The following is a 19474-nucleotide window of genomic DNA, read 5'->3' as shown; positions in this document are numbered from 1 at the left end:
TAATGAGACTTACATTTATGCTTTTGATACAGATTTTTACTTTTTTGAAACTTGTTATCTTTCCAAGAAACTATTAATCTGTATCGGTCATGTGATGGTTGACCAGGTCCTGAGCTCACTGTGTCCAGTTTTTTCTGTTTCAGAGCAGTTTGGGCTGGATTTGCAATGTGGTTTTATCCTGTGGCTGTTATCTTCAGTGTCTTCTTTCTGTGCCGTTAGTTAGTTACATTTCCTCAGATGCCTGTTCTCATTTTGGTTTGTTGTTGGAGGCAGGGTTGGGTGGATCAGTGGCGAAGGTCGCGCTCTCTGAAGTCAGCCTGCCTGCCTGTCAAGTTCGTTTCCTCCTGTGTAAAATGGAGATAATAATAGTCTATTTCAGGGGTTTACAACTTTTCCTGTAAAGTGCCAGATAGTAAGTATTTTGGGTTTTGTGGGTCAAGAGTCAAAATCTAGGAAAACAAAGTCTTATAAAGAAATTCAAAATATAATCCTACAATATTTTGTAATGCAAGTCCACTGATGAAAGGAATGGATACCATTTTGCATAATTGAGGTTCAGAGTTAGTGTTCCTCGTCATCAGCGTTGCAAACGTGCATCTCCTCATGCTGGTTCAGGCCATGAGAGCAGAGGAAGTTCACTGTTGACATTGCTGATGGATTCAGTAGATGCAGTGTGGTGAGAGATGCAGATGTTTCCCTCAGCATATTTGCAGGTGAATAATGCAGTGCAGACTCACGGGCCATGAGCACTTTCTCTCTCTTTTTTTTTTTTTTTAAATTAATTAATTAATTAATTTTTGGCTGGGTTGCGTTGCTGCGCGCGGGCTTACTCTAGTTGCAGCGAGTGGGGGCTACTCTTCGTTGCGGTGCTCGGACTTCTCATTGCAGTGGCTTCTCTTGTTGCAGAGCACGGGCTCTAGTCGCGCAGGCTTCAGTAGCTGTGGCATGTCGGCTCAGTAGCTGTGGCTCGCGGGCTCTAGAGTGCAGGCTCAGTAGCTGTGGCGCACAGGCTTAGTTGCTTCGCGGCATGTGGGATCTTCCCGGACCAGGGCTTGAACCCGTGTCCCCTGCATTGGCAGGCGGAGTCTTAACCACTGCGCCACCAGAGAAGTCCAGGAATTCTGTTTTGTGTTGAGACTCTTGCCAGTGACGAGTGCTCAGTCTGGCAACGTCGACCATTGCAGTATCGTTGCGTGATAAACACTGCTCTGCGATCCAGTTTGCTGACAGGATAATCCACACTGCCCTGTGCCTTAAAAACATGACATTCAGTGCCCACTTTTCTTATTTTGACATGCTGGGTGTGCACTCATAGTAAGCAAAAAAAAAAAAAAAAGAAAAAAAAAGAAAATGGATACAACCGTATGGTGGCCCTTGAAACGCTGTTAAGGTCACTGCTGAGTTGTGAGCCGGCAGAGCAAGGGCTGGAAGCCCTGTCACCAGTACTTTGCTGTCAGCGCATGAGAGCAGCTGCAGACAACACGAGTGGGTGGTGTGGCTGTCTTCCAGTGAAGCTGGATGCTGACATCTGAATTTCTTAGTAGTTCCACATGTCGTATAATTATTTAAGCTTTTCCCCCCAACCATTTAAAAATGTATAAACTCTTTTAATTAATTAATTAATTAATTTCTGAGGTGCAGCTTGCAGGGTCTCATTTCCCCGACCAGGGATTGGGACTTTATTTATTTTTCATTTTTTTAAGATTTTTTTGATGTGGACCTTTTTTTTTTTTTTAATAAATTTATTTATTTTATTTTTTTATTTTTGGGTCTTCGTTGCTGTGCACGGGCTTTCTTTAGTTGCAGCAAGCAGGGGCTACTCTTCATTGCAGTGCGTGGGCTTCTCATTGCAGTGGCTTCTCTTGTTGTGGAGCACGGGCTCTAGGCGCGCGGGCTTCAGTAGTTGTGGCTCCCAGGCTCTAGAGTGCAGGCTCAGTAGTTGTGGCGCACGGGCTTAGTTACTCTGGGGCATGTGGGATCTTCCTGGACCAGGGCTCGAACCCGTGTCCCCTGCCTTGGCAGGCGGATTCTTAACCACTGTGCTACCACGGAAGCCCAATGTGGACCATTTTTAAAGTCTTTATTGAATTTGTTACAATATTGCTTCTGTTTTATGTTTTGGTTTTTTGGCCGCAAGGCATGTGGGATCTTAGGTCCCCGACCAGGGATCGAACCTGTACCTCCTGCGTTGGAAGACGAAGTCTTAACCACTGGACTGCCAGGGAAGTCTCCCACAAGGGATTGAACCTGGGCCCACGGCAGTGAAAGCCTTAACCACTGGACTGCCCACAGATTCCTAACCACTGGCCTGCCAGGGAATTCTCCGTATAAACTATTTTTAGCTCACACGTTTTTTTTTAAAGGGTGGGGTGGATTTGGCCTGTGGGCTGTAGTTTGCTAACCTCTGGTCTACCTCATAGGGTTGTGAGGATTTATGTAGCTTCACATATAACATCCTTAGGACATGTCTGACTAATGGTGTTTGTTATTGGCTGTTCCTTTCTTTCAAGGGGCTGGGTTTCAACAGGTATTTGGTGACTCTGGTTGTATGGTCTTTTTCCCTCCATCTATGGATGTTGTTTTTCTGTTTATCTCCATTTGTTATGGGAGGGGGTGGGGTGTCAGGTTGTGCCATCAGAACACTTCCTGGGCAAAGAGGCACTGGTCTTCTTCCCGCATCTAAGTGTCCATGATAACCCACCTTTGTAGCCTTGGTGGTCTCTCCTTGTGGGGTTGTGGTGTGGGTGGTGTATGGTCTGCTGGTCTCAAGGTAGTAAGTTCTAGCCTGACAGAGAGAAGGAAGCTCTTTTGATAAGGATACTAGGGAAGGGATGGCGCCAGTGAGTATAAAAGTACATGCTTATAATAGGTAAGATAGGGGCCAAGCTAATTGAAATTTAAATATTAGAAAGAAGTATGATTATGTCCCTGGTCATTCTTAAGGTGTTTCACAGACTTGAGCCTTTGATTCCATCTCTCCATGGGTCCTGGTTTCTCAGACTCCAGAGAAACTGGAAACCAGCTCTGGGGTCTCTAGACCTTGCCTCAGATGTTTTGATGCACAGAATACAGACATGCACACTCACACCTAAACGTAGGTACAGGGACACACTGAAATGTGACCTTATTTGGTACCCCAAAGAACACATAGCCAATAAGTATATGCAAAGATGTTTATCTTCACTGATAATTAAGGAAGTGCAAATTAAGACAACGTTGAAATGTCTTTGCCTATCAGATTGACAAAGATTTAAAAGACTGATAATGTATACAGTTGGTGAGGGCTACAGGCATTCTTACATATCTGGTGGGAGTAGAAGTTGGTGCATTTTTGGGGGGCCACTTGGCAATATCTATCAGTATTTTACAACGGTCAACCTTAGACACAACAGTTCCACACCTAACCTTTTTTTTTGTTAATAAATTTATTTATTTATTTTTGGCTGCATTGGGTCTTCGTTGCAGCACACCGGCTTTCTCTAGTTGCGGTGAGTGGGGGCTACTCCTCGTCACGGTGCACAGGCTTCTCATTGCAGTGGCTCCTCTTGTTGCGGAGCATGGGCTCTAGGCGCCCAGGCTCAGTAGTTGTGGCTCGCGGGCTCTAGAGCGCAGGCTCAGTAGTTGTGGCGCATGGGCTTAGTTGCTCTGTGGCATGTGGGATCCTCCCAGACCACAGCTCGAACCCGTGTCCCCTGCATTGGCAGGCGGATTCTTAACCAGTGCATCACCAGGGAAGCTCCTACCTTCATTTAAAATAGCATGTAGCATATATACACCTGAAACTAATATGATAACGTCAGTTATATATATGACAATTAAATTGAAATAGCGTATGTAGGCAACAATCCAAATGTCCATCAGCAGGATTATTAAACCATGGCCTGTACCACCAGTAAAGGTGTGAGGTAGGTTTTTATGTACTTCCCTAGAGAGATTTTGAAAAGAGCCAGAGCAGCGAGGAGGCCGCAAAGCTCAGAGTGAGGAACGAGGCCATTAAATGTGCATTTGTTGGAGCTTCGACGTGGTCTGGAGGGACTTGTGCCTAACTTCTTACAGGGGCTTTCTCTCTGAGGTCAAAGAGGACTCCCATTTTTTATTTCCTTCCTGAACTGAGACTGCAGTACTTCTGTGTTTAACACCCCCTCTACCCACCCCAGTGCTCCCGGATCGCCTGAGCGGCGCCTCCCAGGAAGCCTAGGAAGGGAGACCTGCTCTGTGCCTGGTCAGGGTTCTCACCTCCCGGCGCTAACTTAATACATCTCACTGGTGTTTCCTGAGAGGAACGCGGCGGACACTCATCCGCCAATCAATGGACGGGTCACCAAAGTCCACGTTCAGCAACTTTTCTGTTCCTGAGGACTGAGAGGTAGGATTTATGACTGGGGTGATGGTCGCCTGTCACCCCCACTTGGGACAGCTGCTCGGCTCTGCGCTCGTGGTTTCAGATGTGGGCGGCCTATGTCAGCCTGCCATGGGAGGCTTACGTCACCGGGCCGTGCAGTTATCTCCTGAATCAGGCTGAGGGACTTGCTGCAAACGCAGGGGTGGTAGGGCAACAAGTCACCTCCAGGGCTGCAGGGTTGGGGGCCAGTCAGACTTGCCATGGGACCTAGCAGATGCTTCTGGGAAGGTGAGTCTGTAATCTGGGCTTCTTAACCACTCAGGTCAGCGTGAACTTGGCGGGACAGAGAGACTGGTGGCCTGCCATCCCGGGCCCCAGGAAGAGCCTGGGGACCACACTTGGACGGGAAGGGCGGAGGGCATTTGGGCGGCCACCCTCATTTTACCGCCTTTGGTGTCCTGGCCTCGGGCATCTCCCAGAGACAGCAGGATTGCAGTGCTGATCACAGGATGCTGGGCTGCCATTTCCAGGCCTGTAGGGGTCACGGGTGCCTCTGGGCAGAAAGAAGGGCACTGAGCTTGTCAGGCAGTTTGTAGTTCCTGACCTTTGTGGGGACGAGTGAGCGGGCGTTCTGGGGCCAGGTGGTCTCAGCCGTGACGACCACAAGTGGAGCTGAGGTCCAGTCCTGAGGTTGGTAAAGCCCCTTCTCTCCCCGACACCTTTGGGGGGCTTTAGGGCAGAAGAGGAGCTGGGAGTCTGTGGACCCCCCTTGGAGCTGTGGACGGGGCAGTGGGTGAGGGTGGGATTCCAGGAGGGTTACTCAGCTAAGCAGAGGGAGGGGAGTAGAGGGTTCTGCTCGAATAATGTTTCAGAGCCCCCCAAGGGACCCAAGGCATTAACACCGCCTATCCCAGGCAAGGGCGGGCCTGTGGGGAGGTTCAGGATGTGTTTCTTCAACAGTGAGGGGCTGGGTGCAGGGGACGCAGCATAAATCAGACAGGTTCTTGCCCTGGAGGAGCCAGATGCAGGGGCGGTGCCGGCTGAGCCTCGCTGCCAGGGCTGCAGGGGCAGCACGGGAAGAGCAGGGGCATTGCTTCCCCCCATTTAGCCCCAGGCCTGTGTCAGTGTCCTTCCAGCCCGTGCCCATAGCCACTGCCCGCCCCGCCCCCGCCCCTGTCCTAAGCAGGCTGGGCCTGGCTCAGGGGTGTCTGCTCTGGCTGGGGAGACAGCCTGGGGGACTCGGGGGGCTTCATGAAGGCTCATCACGCAGAAGGCAGCCGGGCAGAGGGGACAGTGAGGGCTCGTCCTGAGGTCCCTCAGGTCCTCTCTGCTCCTCCGACTTCCATCCTCGGACCTCCTCCTCCCTCTGCCCTGGGCCCCGCCCTCTGTGCCCCTGTCCACCCGAGGCCGCCCCTGGCTCAAGCCTGGCCTTTCCACGTCTCCCAGACATCCTCCCCACTGAGGCGGGCGCCCGTCCAGCTCAGCTCTCTAGGAAGGCAGGCGGCAAGTGCGCCGTGGAGCCTCCTCCCTCTTCTGCCCTCTGCGCCTTCTCCGCGCTCTCCCCAGCTGGCCTTGACCTCTTCTGCTCCCTGCCCTTCCCCAGCAGGGTCGGCACCACGGCACCACCACGGCACCACCGTGGGAAGCAGAGTCCTCCAGCACTTCCGCCCCACAGCGTCAGGTCCCACGGTGCTGGGGTCGCCCACCTGCGCATGTGGGGCCCAGAGCGGGAGCCGCCTGTTCCCATTTCCAGCCTCATTTCCTGGCTAGTCCCCGTCTCCCCCAGGTTCCAGCTACTTCTGGGGAGCCAGGACCTGGATTTCTTCCTCCTGCCCCAGCAGAGAGGACAGTGGTGGATAAGTGTGCATTTAAGCAGCAGCCTCCGTCCCACCCCCCTCTGTGTTTGCCAGCTTCTGGGGTGGTCAGGGAGAGTAACAGGGTACCCCTTGCTCCCCATTAAAAATACAGACTCTGTGTGAAAGGGGACAGAAAGTGGGTGCAGTAATTGCCATGAAGCCAGTCCGGAGGGCGTGCTGCAATGCACCAGCCCCATGACAGAGGCCTGCTCTGGCCGGGCAGTTCGCCTGGCAGCAGGTGAGCGCTTGGGAGAGGAGGGGCTGAGTCCTTCTGGAGACCTGGCCCTGGGCTGGCAGCGTCTGTGGGCCCTGAGGCAGGGGTCCAGTGCACGGCAGCCCATGACTTCATGTTGGGCCGGGAAACCAGGGCAGGCAAGCTGTGGGGACCAGTGGTCATTTGGGCCAGAACTTGACCCAGAGGCCAGGGAGGAGATGGGGTCCTGAGAAGGGGCCAGAGTGGTTGTGTGCTGAAGGTCCTGATGGAAAGGAAAAGTGCTGGGTGGACATGTCAGCCAGGCTCCCAGCAGGATGGGAGGTGTAGTGGGCAGCTCTGCCCGAGGGCCCAGACTCTGGGTCCCATCCTTCTGCCGTCACAGCCGTCCTGTGACCTGGTCTTGTCTGAGCTGTGATTAGGCCTCCCTGGGGCCATCCCAGTGCCTCTTCCAGGACCAGGGAGTAGTCAGGTGGGGTTTCTGCCCCACCTGGCCCAGTGTCTGTTGCCAAGGATGGGGGCAGCCCTGCCTCAGTGTTGAGGCTCCCTGAGGAGAGAGACTGATGCCCCGGGGAGGGGGAAGCTCACAGGCTTGCGTGGGAGCTGGTGGGGCAAGTGCCCAGGCCAGGTGACCAGTACCCCCGATCCTGCAAGTCTGGTGTCTCTGGGCCTCAGCCTCCTCGTCCATAGGAGGGTGATGGCCCTGCCCGGCTCACTATGTTTGGACAGAATCGTTGTGCAGATGAAAAGCAGGGACCCTCCCCCTAGATGGCCGAGTTACCGTGTGCCCTGCCCACCTCTCCCCAGGGTGGGCCTGGCCTGCTGCTTCGCACGAGTGTCCCGTGTGGGTCCTGTCCTCCCCACTCCTGCCCCTGGGGCCGGCTGAGCTTGGAGCGCCCCAGTCCACGCTCCTGAGTCAGCCTGTGGCCTTGCCGGCCCAAGTCTCACAAATGCAGGAGTCCCTCCACCGCTGGGACAGTGGCCATCCCCACTGTGGCCTGGGCCAGCTCTTAGCCGGGCAGCGGTGGCTGTGCCTGAGCCGCCCCCATCCTGGTGCTCCCTCTCATCCCGTCCTCATGTGCCCTGAGAGCCAGCTGCTGCCAGGCTGCCTGTCTCCATCCAGTGGCCACTGCAGCCTCTCCTGCCGTGGCTGGTTGTAGCAGGTGATGCTTCAGTCTAGGGAAGCGTGGGGTCTTCCTGACTGTTGGCCTTGACAAGGGTCCATCCTGTGGGTCCACGGAGAGGCTGCGGGGGGCGGGGTGGGAGGGTGTCTGCTACCGGGTGAGTGTGTGCGGGCTCCTGGAGTGCTTCCGTGCTGCGGTCTGTGCATGTCTGCTTCTTTTCTGCTTCCTTATCACTCATCAGGCTTGCATAACCAGGCTGGTCCTGCTTCCTGCAGAGGAGCTATCAGTGTACCATCTGGAGCTGCAAATGGGGTGACAGGGTGTTAGCGGCCTGTTCAGCCCCAGGCGCTTCCCAGCACCCAGCCCCTGTCTCCAGGAATCCTGGGGCTGACACCCCTGCATTGAGAGCCCTGCTCCCGGGGGCGTTCTCCTCTGCGGGGCACCTGGGGACAGGCGTGTGACAGACAGCGTGTGGGAGGTGTTGGCTGTCGCGTGGACACCCCGCTGCCATCCTCCTCCACTTTCCTGGGGCAGAGCACCAGGATGGGAGCAGCTAGCTGTGTGACCCTGGGGTCAGCTCCCTTGTCAGTGATCAGGGACCGTCCCCCACCTCACGCGGCTCTGGTGGGAATTCGCGTGGGTGATGCGCCTCACACAGTCGGCCCAGGTGTGAGACCAGGGGGTCCAGCAGAGCTTCCCTGTGGTCGTTGTCTGCGACCCCATTCTCCCAACCGTGCCTCCCCTGCGGGAGGGGACCTGGGCCCAGGGATGGGGGGGCCGGGCCCAGAGAGGCGCCCGCTGGGCAGGCCTGGACACGTGGCTGAGTCAGAGTCCAGTGACCCCGGGAGGCCTGAGCTGGAGGTTCTTGCTGGTGCTGCATGGACAGCGGTGCTCAGCCTCCTTCGCGGGACAGGGTAAGGGTGTAGGTGGTGACCCACTCGGAGTGCCCCTCACGGGAGCACCCACTGGGGCACTCCGCCCACAGCCCCTCAGCCCAGCCCCTTCCAGGTTGGACCTTGCAGAGTGAGGTCCTGATGCGAGAGGTGGGCACCTGGCTCCTGACCTGCACCTGCATCTGCGCCTGGGTCGGCTTGGGCGTCTCTGTCCCAGGGGATGGAGGAGGTGAGGGCTGGCACTGTGTGTGGGGGGGGCTGTGGGGGCAGAGCTGGGGGCAGGGTTGCCCCCGTCAGGCTCCACGGGGAAGGGTTGGGTTTGGGCTGTGCGGGCACCCGTCTTCCTGAGATCAGCTGGGGCTTCAGCCCCACCCAGGTTGCACGCTCAGAGCCCATCCCCTCGGGGTCTCCCAGCCCTGCCCGCGGTAACTTCTCCTGGGCTCCTTCTCTGGGGCCTGCCCTGTCGGAGGGGTCAGCTGCCACGCCCTCCCCCTCCCCCAGCCCTGCCCTGAAGCAGCCACTGTGGGCTTGCAAGGGTCACTGTTCCCAGGGCCTGGGACTTTCACGTGCCACACCAACAACATCCTCAGGATTGACTGCCACTGGTCTGCCCCGGAGCTGGGCCAGGGGGCCGGCCCCTGGCTGCTCTTCACCAGGTGAGGCTGGAGGGCAGGGGTGAGGGTAGGGAGCCGGGCTGGTGCAGTGGCCCTTTGGTGCCGACATGTGCCCTTTCCAGCAACCACGCTCCAGGCAGCAAGCACAGGTGTGTCTTCCTGGCCAGTGTGTGCACCGTGGAGCTGCCACCCGAGGAGGTGCTCGTGCCTTCTGACAACTTCACCATCACCTTCCACCGTCACGTCTCTGGGAAGGAGCAGGTCAGCCTGGTGGATCCACAGTACCTGCCCCGGAGACATGGTGAGGCCTGGGTCGGTGCGTTGGCCGGGAGCGTCCTGGCTACATCACCCCCACGGCCCAGTCAGTGCTCCTGGTCCCTGCTGACGGATCCAGGGCTAGGAGCAGGCGGGGCCCCCGTGGAGGGGTAGGGTTTTGGAGGAGAATGAAGGTGCAGGGCTTTGAGCTGGGGCAGGAGCTGCAGTTTGAGTCACTTGCGATCTACTTCAGTCACAGCAAGAAGGACTTCAGTAAGACACTAGGAAGAACTTCCAGCAGCAGCTTAGATTTGAAACTCACCTTGTCTGGCTGCAGAGGCTGGAGGAAGTCATTGCTGTCTTGTCCCACCTGGGGCTTCTCTGGACCAGTTTTCCAGTGAGGCCTCTGCTCTGAGGAGGCCTTGGCCACGTGCCCCATGCTTCCCGGGAATCTTTCCGATCCCCAGTCCTGGGTGTGCTGGCCCCCACACCGTTACGCGGCTTCATTCTGTTTCAGTGAAGCTGGACCCTCCCTCTGACTTGCTGAGCAACATCAGCTCTGAGCACTGTGTCCTGACCTGGAGAATCAGTCCTGCCTTGGAGCCGCTGGCCTCACTCCTCAGCTATGAGCTGGGCTTCAAGAGGCAGGAGGAGACCTGGGAGGTAAGGCTGGGTCTGCCTACCCTGGGGGCCTCTCTCTCCTGGGAGCAGCAGCCAGGGTCACTCCTCGTCCCATCTAGGGTGGTGTCACCTTGGAATTGTGGGGAGGGAAGTGACCAGAGATAAGGATAAGTGAGTGCAGGTGTGGTGAGTGTGCCTGTGTGTACGTGTGAGCGTTCACAGGGCGTGCGTGTGTGGATGAGTGTGCATGCACGTGGATGCATGTGTGTGGACACGTTTAAGTGTGCCCACGCTGTGTGTACGCGTCCTCGAGGGCTGGTGTGCCCAGTCTCACCCCCAGCACCTCCGAACTGTTCTCCACCCCACAGCGGGCTCGGCACAAGGATCACATCGTTGGGGTGACCTGGCTCAAACTTGAAGCCACTGAATTGGACCCTGGTTCCACCTATGAGGCCCGGCTGCGTGTCCAGATGGCCACACCGGAGGACGCGGTGGCGGAGGAGGAGTGCTACGAGGGCCAGTGGAGTGACTGGAGCCAGCCTGCCTGCTTCCACTCCCCCCAGAGACAAGGTGGGCGCTGCCGCCTTCAGGGGCCTGGGTGGGGCCTCCCCACCCCCTCGCGTCCCACCCCTTCCCCCTCCTGGGACCCCCTCCCTCGTGGCCCAGTTGACTGCCTTCCCCTGGAGGTCTGAGATGTGTGAAGGGGAAACACCTGCCAAGTGCTGGGCCTCCCAGGGAGCTGCAGCTCCCGGTCTCCTTGGAGCGAGCGTGGCCCCAGCTGCACAGCAGGCTGGTGCTGCTGTCTCTGGAGCCCGGGCAGGGCCTCGTCTGCTTAGGGGGCTGGGCTGACCCTTGTGCACAGAGGTACTGGAAAGGATCTCGGACCCTGGTGATCTTGTGGATGGGAAAGGCAAGGCCCAGGGGTTTGTGATTTACCCAGAGTGCTCTCGGAGGCACGACATAAACCTTCCATTTTGGCCCGAGGCACCCGTCCAGGTGCCTTTGCCAGGTGAGTTTGGAGGAACACAGCCCTGGGCCCTTCCCGCCATAGGTCGCCTGGTCCCAGCTTTGGGGCAGCCCATCAGCACCCTGGTCACTGTGTCCATCTTTCTCCTGCTGACCAGCCTGACCTACCTGCTGTTCAAGCTATCATCCAGGTCGGTAGCCAAGGAGTGTGTGTAGGAGTGTGTGCATGTACGTGAATGTGTTATTGTACGTGTGGGTGTGAGAATTTGTGTGTGCATGAGCGTGTGTGTGCGTTTGTGGGTGTGGGGTAGGCGGTGCATTGAGGGCCCAAACCCGCACCCCTCCCCCAACGCTCCTGGGTGGGGAGGGGTTTTCAGGCCTCTGCCCCGGACCAGTGGGGATGTCCCCAGTTGCCAGGTACATGTGGGTGGCGGGCAGTGTGGCCCAAAAGCGCCCTGGAATGACCCAAAGTCCCTGGGGCCGAGTCGCCTGAGGCCCTTGTCTCCTGCCTCTGGAGGTGCTTGGCGCTGGCTCATTTGCACAGTGGTTCTATGCAGGCAGTGTTAGGCATCTGGTTTCCACGGGGCCCTGTTCCCCGCCCTGATGGGTGCCACGGACAACCAGATGAACAAAAAAGCCCTCCTGAAACAAGCCATCACACATGTCAACTTACGAGATGGGGTACAGGGGCCTCGTCCCGCAGGAGGGGATCCCGCAGGAGACCGGCCAGGCGTGGATGGGTAGCAGAGAGGATGAGAGGAGGTTGGACAGAGGCAGCCAGGGTGAGGGAGGGACGGGGTGCTGGGCAGGGCCCGATGAGTGGCCAAGAAGGCCAGGGAGGGCTCAGGCTTGCCTTCGGGTCCCAGGAAAGTGCCTGAAGCCTGGTCGCGTGGGATGGGATCTGGTTTATGTTTTGGGAATGGAGTTTTGTGGTACAAGTGAGGAGGAGGACCTGCGGGGTGGCCAGAGGTGGGGTCCAGAGGGAGGCAATTGTGTGTGAGCTGGCGGGAGAGGCAGAGCTGGAGCAAAGTGCAGGGAGTGACAGGGTCTCATGACGGGAAAGTGAGGGGACGTGGGGTGGATGCGATGTGACTGGTGGCCCCTGATGCCACCCTGGGGTGGGGAATCGGGACAGGCCCCCAGGGAGGCTGGCGAGGTTGATCTGGACCTGCTGGGTCGGAGTCTGGGGCGCTGTCCTCAGGGGAGGAGCAGTGGGTCTTGGGCGGGTAGAGCCGGTGCTCAGGGAGAAGTCTGATGGGGTTCCCGGAAGTGCTGTCTCTCCCTCCGGCTGAAGACACAGCTGGTCACCCCCACCCCTGAACCCCCCATCACCACTCACCTTAAAGGGACCCATGTCTTGGTATAAATCAGTTCTGTGGGGTCATTAGCGAGGGGGCCGCAGGTGCCAGGTGTCAGGCCTGGACCCAACGAGAGGAGAGGGCGACAGCAACACCGACGGGGCAGGGCCGGTCCCTGCTGCTTGGAAGGAGCCGCGTTCCTGGCAGTGACCTCCTGGAGTTGGGCCTCTGACTGCTGTCTCCTGACCTCAGGATGAAGACAGCCTTTTACCAGGACGTGCCATCCCCAGGCCCGTTCTTCCGGTCCCTGTACAGTGTGCACAACGGGGACTTCCAGGTTCGTGACCCGGTGGGCCCGGGCTGCCCAGATGTCTGGACTGCCCAGGGTGTGGGCTCTGGGTGAGGGTTGGGGGCCTCTGTCAGTGCTTTGAGCTTTTTTGGTATATATAGTGGTATATATAGTATATATATAGTGCTCTGAGCTTTTTTGGTATATATAGTATATATGTAGTATATGTACGCACTGTGGCTCAAAGGGGCCAAAGACAAATTAGCTTTATTCTCTATTGCCGAGTTCTTTTTCTTCTCATGTATCTGATTCCATTGCTGATGGGAAAAAATGTAAAGCTTCTCATGACATTATCTCTGCCTCTTCTGGTTTGCAGCAGCCCTTGGAGGTAAATGGTCAGTTCAAGGTGCCAGCTCAGGGGGCTGGCTGCACCTGAAGGCATCTGTGTCTTGTGCTGCCCCTGGGGCCCTCCCTGGTCCCTGGGCTACTCTGGTGGCCGTCGTGGAGTGCCTGGCCCCTCCCAGCCCCCTGGGTAGCGATGAGTTGACCCTACACCCCACCCCCACATCGTGGTGCCCTGGTGGGCTCTCACAGGCCACGACGCTGAGAACAGCCTGGAGACCCCGTCGGACCCTCCCTGCTGGCCTGGTAGTTCCTGCTCCACAGGCAGGAGGAGCGGGGGGAGGAGCTCCAATGGGTGGTCTCTGGTCCCCACCCTCTCGGGCCCCTCACTTTGGGCAGAGGATGGAGGTGGTGCTGCCCAGGTTCTCCCCCACCGGCTCTGCGTGGCTGCCTTCCGCCTGGCCCTTTTCTCTCTTAACAGGGAGTCTAGTTTTCAAGCTTGTCATCCAAAAATATAATTTGAAGCTTAAAGCCGAGCACTTTGTCGGGGCTGCATGGGGGGTAAATGTTCTGATGCCCTGCACTCATCTTCTGGGCTGTAGGCACCCAGCCCCTTCTCTGTAGAACCACAGCACCTGTCAGGGGTTAGTTAGACCCCTTGGGAGGTGGTCTGGAGCCACGGGCTGGCTCTCCAGGGGGCAGGACAATGATGGAAGGTGTGGTGTGTGGTGCACTCGATGGAGACTCCTGGTCCCACCTAGGAAACAGCTTCCTTTTTTTTTTTAAATTCTTTTCCATTATGGTTTATCATAGGATATTGAATATAGTTCCCTGTGCTATACAGTAGGACCTTGTTGTTTATCCATCCTATATACACTAGTTTGCATCTACTAACCCCAAACACCCAGTTCATCCCACCCCTACCCTCTTGGCAACCACAAGCCTGTTCTCTATGTATGTGAGTCTGTTTCTGTTTTGTAGATAAGTTCATTTGTGTCATATTTTAGATTCCACATGTAAGTGATATCATATGGTATTTGTCTTCCTCTTTTCTGACTTACTTCACTTAGTATGATAATCTCTAGTTGCATCCATGTTGCTGCAAATGGCATTATTTCATTCTTTTTTATGGCTGAGTAGTATTCCATTGTATGTATGTACCACATCTTCTTTATCCATTCATCTGTTGATGGACATTTAGGTTGTTTCCATATCTTGGCTATTGTGAATTGTGCTGCTATGAACATAGGGGCGCATGTATCTTTCTGCATTAGAATTTTGTCTGGATATATGCCCAGGAGTGGGATTGCTGGGTCATATGGTAGCTCTATTTTTAAATTTTTTAAGAAACATCCATACTGTTTTCCATAGTGGCTGCACCAACTTACAGTCCCACCAACAGTGAAGGATGGTTCCCTTTTCTCCACACCCTCTCCAGCATTTGTTATTTGTAGAGTTTTTAGTGATGGCCGTTCTGACCGGTGTGAGGTGGTAGCTCATTGTAGTTTTGATTTGCATTTCTCTAATAATTAGTGATGTTGATCTTTTCATGTGCCTCTTGGCCATTTGTATTTCTTCTTTGGAGAAATGCCTATTTAGGTCTTCTGCCCATTTTTCGATTGGGTTTCTTTTTGTTATTGAGTTGTATGAGCTGTTTGTATATTTTGGAAATTAAGCCCTCGTTGGTCGCATCATTTGCAAATATTTTCTCCCATTCTGTAGGTTGTCTTTTCGTTTTGTTTATGGTCTCCTTTGCTGTGCAAAAGCTTATAAGTTTGATTAGGTCCCATTTGTTTATTTTGTTTTTATTTCTGTTGCCTTGGGAGACCAACCTATGAAAACATTGGTATGATTTATGTCAGAGAATGTTTTACCTGTGCTCTTTTCTAGGAGTTTTATGGTGTCCTGTCTTATGTTGAAGTCTTTAAGCCATTTTGAGTTTATTTTTGTGTATGGTGTGAGGGTGTGTTCTAATGTCATTGATTTACATGCAGGAACAGCTTCCTTTTGGAGGTAGGGGGCCTCCTGTGGCCCCACAGAGGGGTCCAGGTCTGCTGGCCTTGGCCCCAAGGTGCCAGGCCCAGCAGCACCTCCTGTGTGTGCGTGCGTGCGTGTAGTGGGGTTGGGGTGAGGGTGCCCGGGCTCTGCAGCTGCTGGCAGTGTGTGAGGCAGCAGTGTCTTCAGCCCTGTCACCGTCTGTACCCTGGTTCAGGCCTCTGTGAGCACAGGCCCTGTGCTGGGAGCCGGGGGAGGGGCCTGAAGGGAATGGGGGTTCTGTGTTGAGGCTGGGCTGGCCCATGGGGGGAAGACAGAATGTTCTGGGCACAGGTGCTCTTGGCCTCTGGGCGTGGATGTCTGGAGAGCTTCCTGGAGGAGGGGAGGCTGCTCCCACAGTGAGTCCTGAACACACTGCCTGAGGCCTTCCCTCCTCTTGGTGCTCTGTTCCAGACCTGGATAGGGGCCCACAGAGCTGGTCCACAGCCAAGCCCGGACTGCATGGGTCCCGCACGAGGAGCCTGGGAGACCCGTGTCCAGGAGGCCATCGCTTTGCTCACCTATGACCCGGTGGACGTGGGGCCATTAGCGGGCCTGGAGGGGGAGGGGAGCACTGGCACCGGCCTCCCAGCAGATGCGCTGCCCGCAGGATGTGTGGAGTGGGGGGGGCCACCGCCCGCCTACCTGCCACAGGAGGCCTGGGCCCCCTCAGGCCCTACCAGGCTGGCTCCCCCGCAGTCCCAGGGCAGCAGCAGCGACTACTGTGCCCTGGGCTGCTCCAGGTGGGGCTGCCCCTCCACCTTCACAGGAAACGCGCAGAGCTCTGAGCCCGACCCTGCCTTGGCCTGTGGCCTTTTCTGTGACCAGCAGAGCCTGGATGCCCGGCCAGGAGGTAGCTGTGCAGGCGTTGGTCACAGTCAGAGGCAGGACGCTGGCGGATGGGCCGCATGAGGCCCTCCTGCTCTCGGCAGACGGTGGGCTCCGTCCCCACGGTGCTGCAGCACGTCCATCCTGGGGAACATGGACCAAAGTCCCCGGAGCCAGCGCTTGACTGGCACTGGACCTGCGGAGGGCCACCCATGCAGCCGTCAGATGTCCGGTCCGGATGGAGGCAGGAGGCTCTCCCCTCCTCCCCTCCCTCTGCATCTGTTGGGAGGGGGCTCTGCCCTCAGCATCCTGCCATCCTGGCCTCCCGTCCACCACTTCCCTCCCCGCTTGCTGGCTTAACCCCAGGGCCCACAGCCAGTTCTGCCCTCAGTCCCTTCAAGGGCCAGCCTGGGCCCCGTGGACACAGGTGAGACACCGTGACCAGGCCTAGTGTCCTGTTTCTGTGCCTTCCTGAAGTCTCTCCCCTACTGAGATTAAAAGGGACACAGCAGCTGTTTCAAACTGCTGATGGCTGGGAGAGGGGCCCAGAGGACATAGGAAGGGTGGCGTCTGGCTACTCCTGGGCTTTCTGGGCTCCAGGAATAGCAGGGGGAGGCTCAGTGACCAGCTCCAGGGAGGCCGCCTCCCCGCCCCTCCTTGTCCTCGTCCTCCCATGGCCCCCCGGGGGCTGAGAGCTGTGGCCAGAGCCCCCAAGGGTCAGGGCCAGAGTGACCACTCAGCAGTGGTCTTGGTCTCTGAAGGGCCGTGCCTCTACCCCCACCCCCGTGGTCTGGAGAGAGGAGGACAGAGCAGAGGGCGCCTATGTCCGTCCCTTAGGGCTGCCGTAACGAAGTCCCACAAACTAGGTGGCTTAGAACAACAGAGATTTATTGTCTCACAGTTCTGGAGGCTGGAAGTCTGACATCTAGGTGTTGGCAGGGCCGTGAGGGCACCAGGGAGGATCTGATTCAGGGTTCCCTGCGCCTCTGGTAGTTTCTGGCTTGGGACAGCGCAGCTCCAGTCCTCACAAGGTGTTTTCCCTCTGTGTGTTCCTGTCCAAAGCCCCTCTTTTTATACCAACGTAATCATAGTGGATTAGGGCCAACCTGAATGACTGACTTTATTTTGGCTGGATTATCTGCAAAGACCCTATTTCCATATACGGTCATGTTCACATGTACTGGGGGTTAGGACTTCAACATATGAATTTCTGGGCAGTGCCCATGCCAGCCATGCCCACCTCCCTGCTGGCCTGAGCCGCCGTGGTCCCTCCCGGGGCAGCCCCGTCACTCTTACTGGGGGCCTCGGGCAGGAGACCCTATCCCGCCGCCGGGCTGCGGGACTTGGGTCTGGTGCTGGGAATCCTCCGCCCAGTGAGGGCTGGGCCAAGACTGTCCTGGGGTTGGAGGTGCTGAAGTACTGAATGTGGGATAGATGGAGGTCTGTCTCCCTGGGTGCTGAGCCAGAGGGGGGCACCTCTCTGGGGGCTCCAGGGTCCCCTGCCGCCTGAGCAGAGAGGAGCACATGCAGCCCCAGGCCCGTGAAGGCAAAGGTCCCTCTGGCTCAGACAGGCCTCCCCCTCCCCTCTGTGTGCCTTTGGAGCCCTGAGGTTTTGCGGGGGCCGCAGCGGAGCCGGATCCTGGTCAGCAGGGACGAAGAGGACCCCGCATGTATCTTTAGTATCCAGAGAGCGGAGGGGTGTAGATGGAAATGAGGCGCAGGCACCATCCGCTCTAACCAAGGGTAAAAATACCAGCGTGACTCCACTTCCTGGAGCCAACCCTGGGGAACCCCCAGCTGCTGTGTATATGACAGCAGCTGCATGGCTCCTGTGGCTTCACGTGGACTCGGGCCCCCATGGGATCCCACACCCGGGGACAGTGTTCGTTTGACTAACACACTCGGTCCTGGTGGCGCCTGAGTGAGGAGCCACTCAGAGGCCGGTGGTTGTAGGTGAGCCACGCTCGCCCCTCGGGACACAGGCCTGGCAGTACCTGAGCCAGGTGCTTGCATGTCGTGGGGCTCAGAAAACGCTAATTTCCACTTATTCCGATGAGACGACCCTTGGAAACCGCACGCTGAGATCGCAACGTTCGAAAGACCCCGTGAGCCCTGGTGAGGGGTCGCTGATCCCCAGGCATCTAGGAAGGAGTCAGAGGAGGTGGCCTGGGACTCGATGAGGAAGCTGCTGGCGGAGGAGCTGAGTGCACGGTGTGGCTGGAGCACAAAGGTCCAAAATGTGGCTGGACTGGGGAAGACCTCGGAGGCCAGGCCAGGGCAGGGTGAGGGGAGCAAACTCACCCTGTTCAGGGGAGGCTGCAGGACGCTTTCTCTTTCTTTGGCTTTTAATGAGGTGAAGTTTACATAGTACGAAAGTAACCATTTTAAAGTGTACAATTCAGTGACATTTAGTATGTCTGTAATATTTGCAACTATCACCTCTATCTAGTTCCAAAACATTTTTACCCTCCAAAGGGAAATCCCCTGCCCCTTAAGCGGTCACTCTCCTCCCCACGCCCCCTCTGACCTCTCGCCACTACGAGTCCACTTTCTGTCTCTATGGATTTACCTACTGTGGATATTTCATATAAATGGAGTCATATAATGCATGGCCTTTCGTGTTCATTTTTTCTCCTAGCGTAGTGTTTTTTTTAAAAAAATAAATTTATTTATTTTATTTATTATTTTTGGCTGTGTTGGATCTTCGTTGCTGCACGGGAGCTTTCTCTAGTTGCGGCGAGCGGGGGCTACTCTTTGTTGCTGTGCGCTATTGTAATTTTTTTTTTTCATTTCAAATTCCAATTTGTCCCCTACATCATTGCTGATTGCCTTAGTCCATCTGGGCTGCTATCACAAACTACCACAGACGGGGTGGCTTATAAGCAATAGCAATTTACGTCTCCCAGTTCTGGAGGCTGAAAGTCTGAGATCAGGGTGCCAGCCTGGTAGGGTGAGGGCTCGCTTTCTGGTGGCAGACTTCTCCTTGTATCTCACATGGAGGAAAGGGGCTAGGGTCTCGTTTACAAGGGCACTAATCCCATTCCTGAGTATTCCACCCTCATGACCTAATCACCTCCCAAAGGCTGCCCCTCCTACCACCATCACATGGGTGTTAGGATTCCCACGTGTGGATTTTGGGGGGACACAAACATTCCGACCATAGCACTGTGATATAGAAAATCAGTTGACTTTGGTTGACCTTCTACTTTGCTTTTCCTTACCTGTATATTTTCTGATCAAGGCACAGGACTGGTGGGCTCTACTTCAGTTGGAATTTCTAAATTATGGCATTGAATAATCAGAACACTGAATTTCAGAGATTCACCAGGACTGTCGGAGGGGATGAACTGGCCACTGCTAAACTGTGAGTGGGGCGTGTTGGGTGCTGCATCCTGGAGGACACAGCTGGGATCGTGTTGGCAGCTCTGAGTTCGCAGTGGGGAGGTGTGGCATCCTCCCAGAGATGTTAGTCTTCTACGCTTGTCTCCTGGACTCTGCCACATGGTGTATCTCTATTTCTCCTGGAGTATTTCAGCAGGACTTATTTTATAAAAGCATCCCTGCATGAAGGCTTTAGGCGCTCTTACTCATGGCACCCTGTGGTTCTTAAAGATTCAGGGTGTTTACGGGGAGAAGTCCCTGCAGAGAAAGAGGAGAAACTCTTGGGCCATGGGGATGGCAGTCCTGCGTCCACCTGAGGGCCAGATGCCCCTGTGTTCTTGCCCTCAAGAGTGTTGTAATGGTCCTTTTTTGTTACAGTGTTAACACAGTTGAAAAAATAAATTGACACACTGAAAAGTA

At 56.0% G+C, this 19474-nt stretch overlaps 1 protein-coding gene across 1 annotated transcript; it reads left to right on the top strand.

The window, feature by feature from the left end:
- The first annotated feature begins 6393 nt into the window (after positions 1-6393).
- On the top strand, positions 6394-15757 carry LOC133103908 (interleukin-9 receptor-like). The gene is given in 11 exon segments (XM_061209508.1): positions 6394-6436; positions 8542-8683; positions 8685-8760; positions 8762-8893; positions 8895-9082; positions 9163-9341; positions 9633-9958; positions 10285-10486; positions 10779-11073; positions 12433-12517; positions 15260-15757. Coding segments are annotated over 11 exon segments (2166 nt in total).
- The last annotated feature ends 3717 nt before the right edge of the window (positions 15758-19474 follow it).

The sequence above is a fragment of the Eubalaena glacialis genome, chromosome 13, assembly GCF_028564815.1.
Source record: "Eubalaena glacialis isolate mEubGla1 chromosome 13, mEubGla1.1.hap2.+ XY, whole genome shotgun sequence".
NCBI lineage: Eukaryota > Metazoa > Chordata > Mammalia > Artiodactyla > Balaenidae > Eubalaena > Eubalaena glacialis.
The sequence above is the reverse complement of the archived record's forward strand: the minus strand, read 5'-3'. Positions and strand labels throughout refer to the sequence as shown.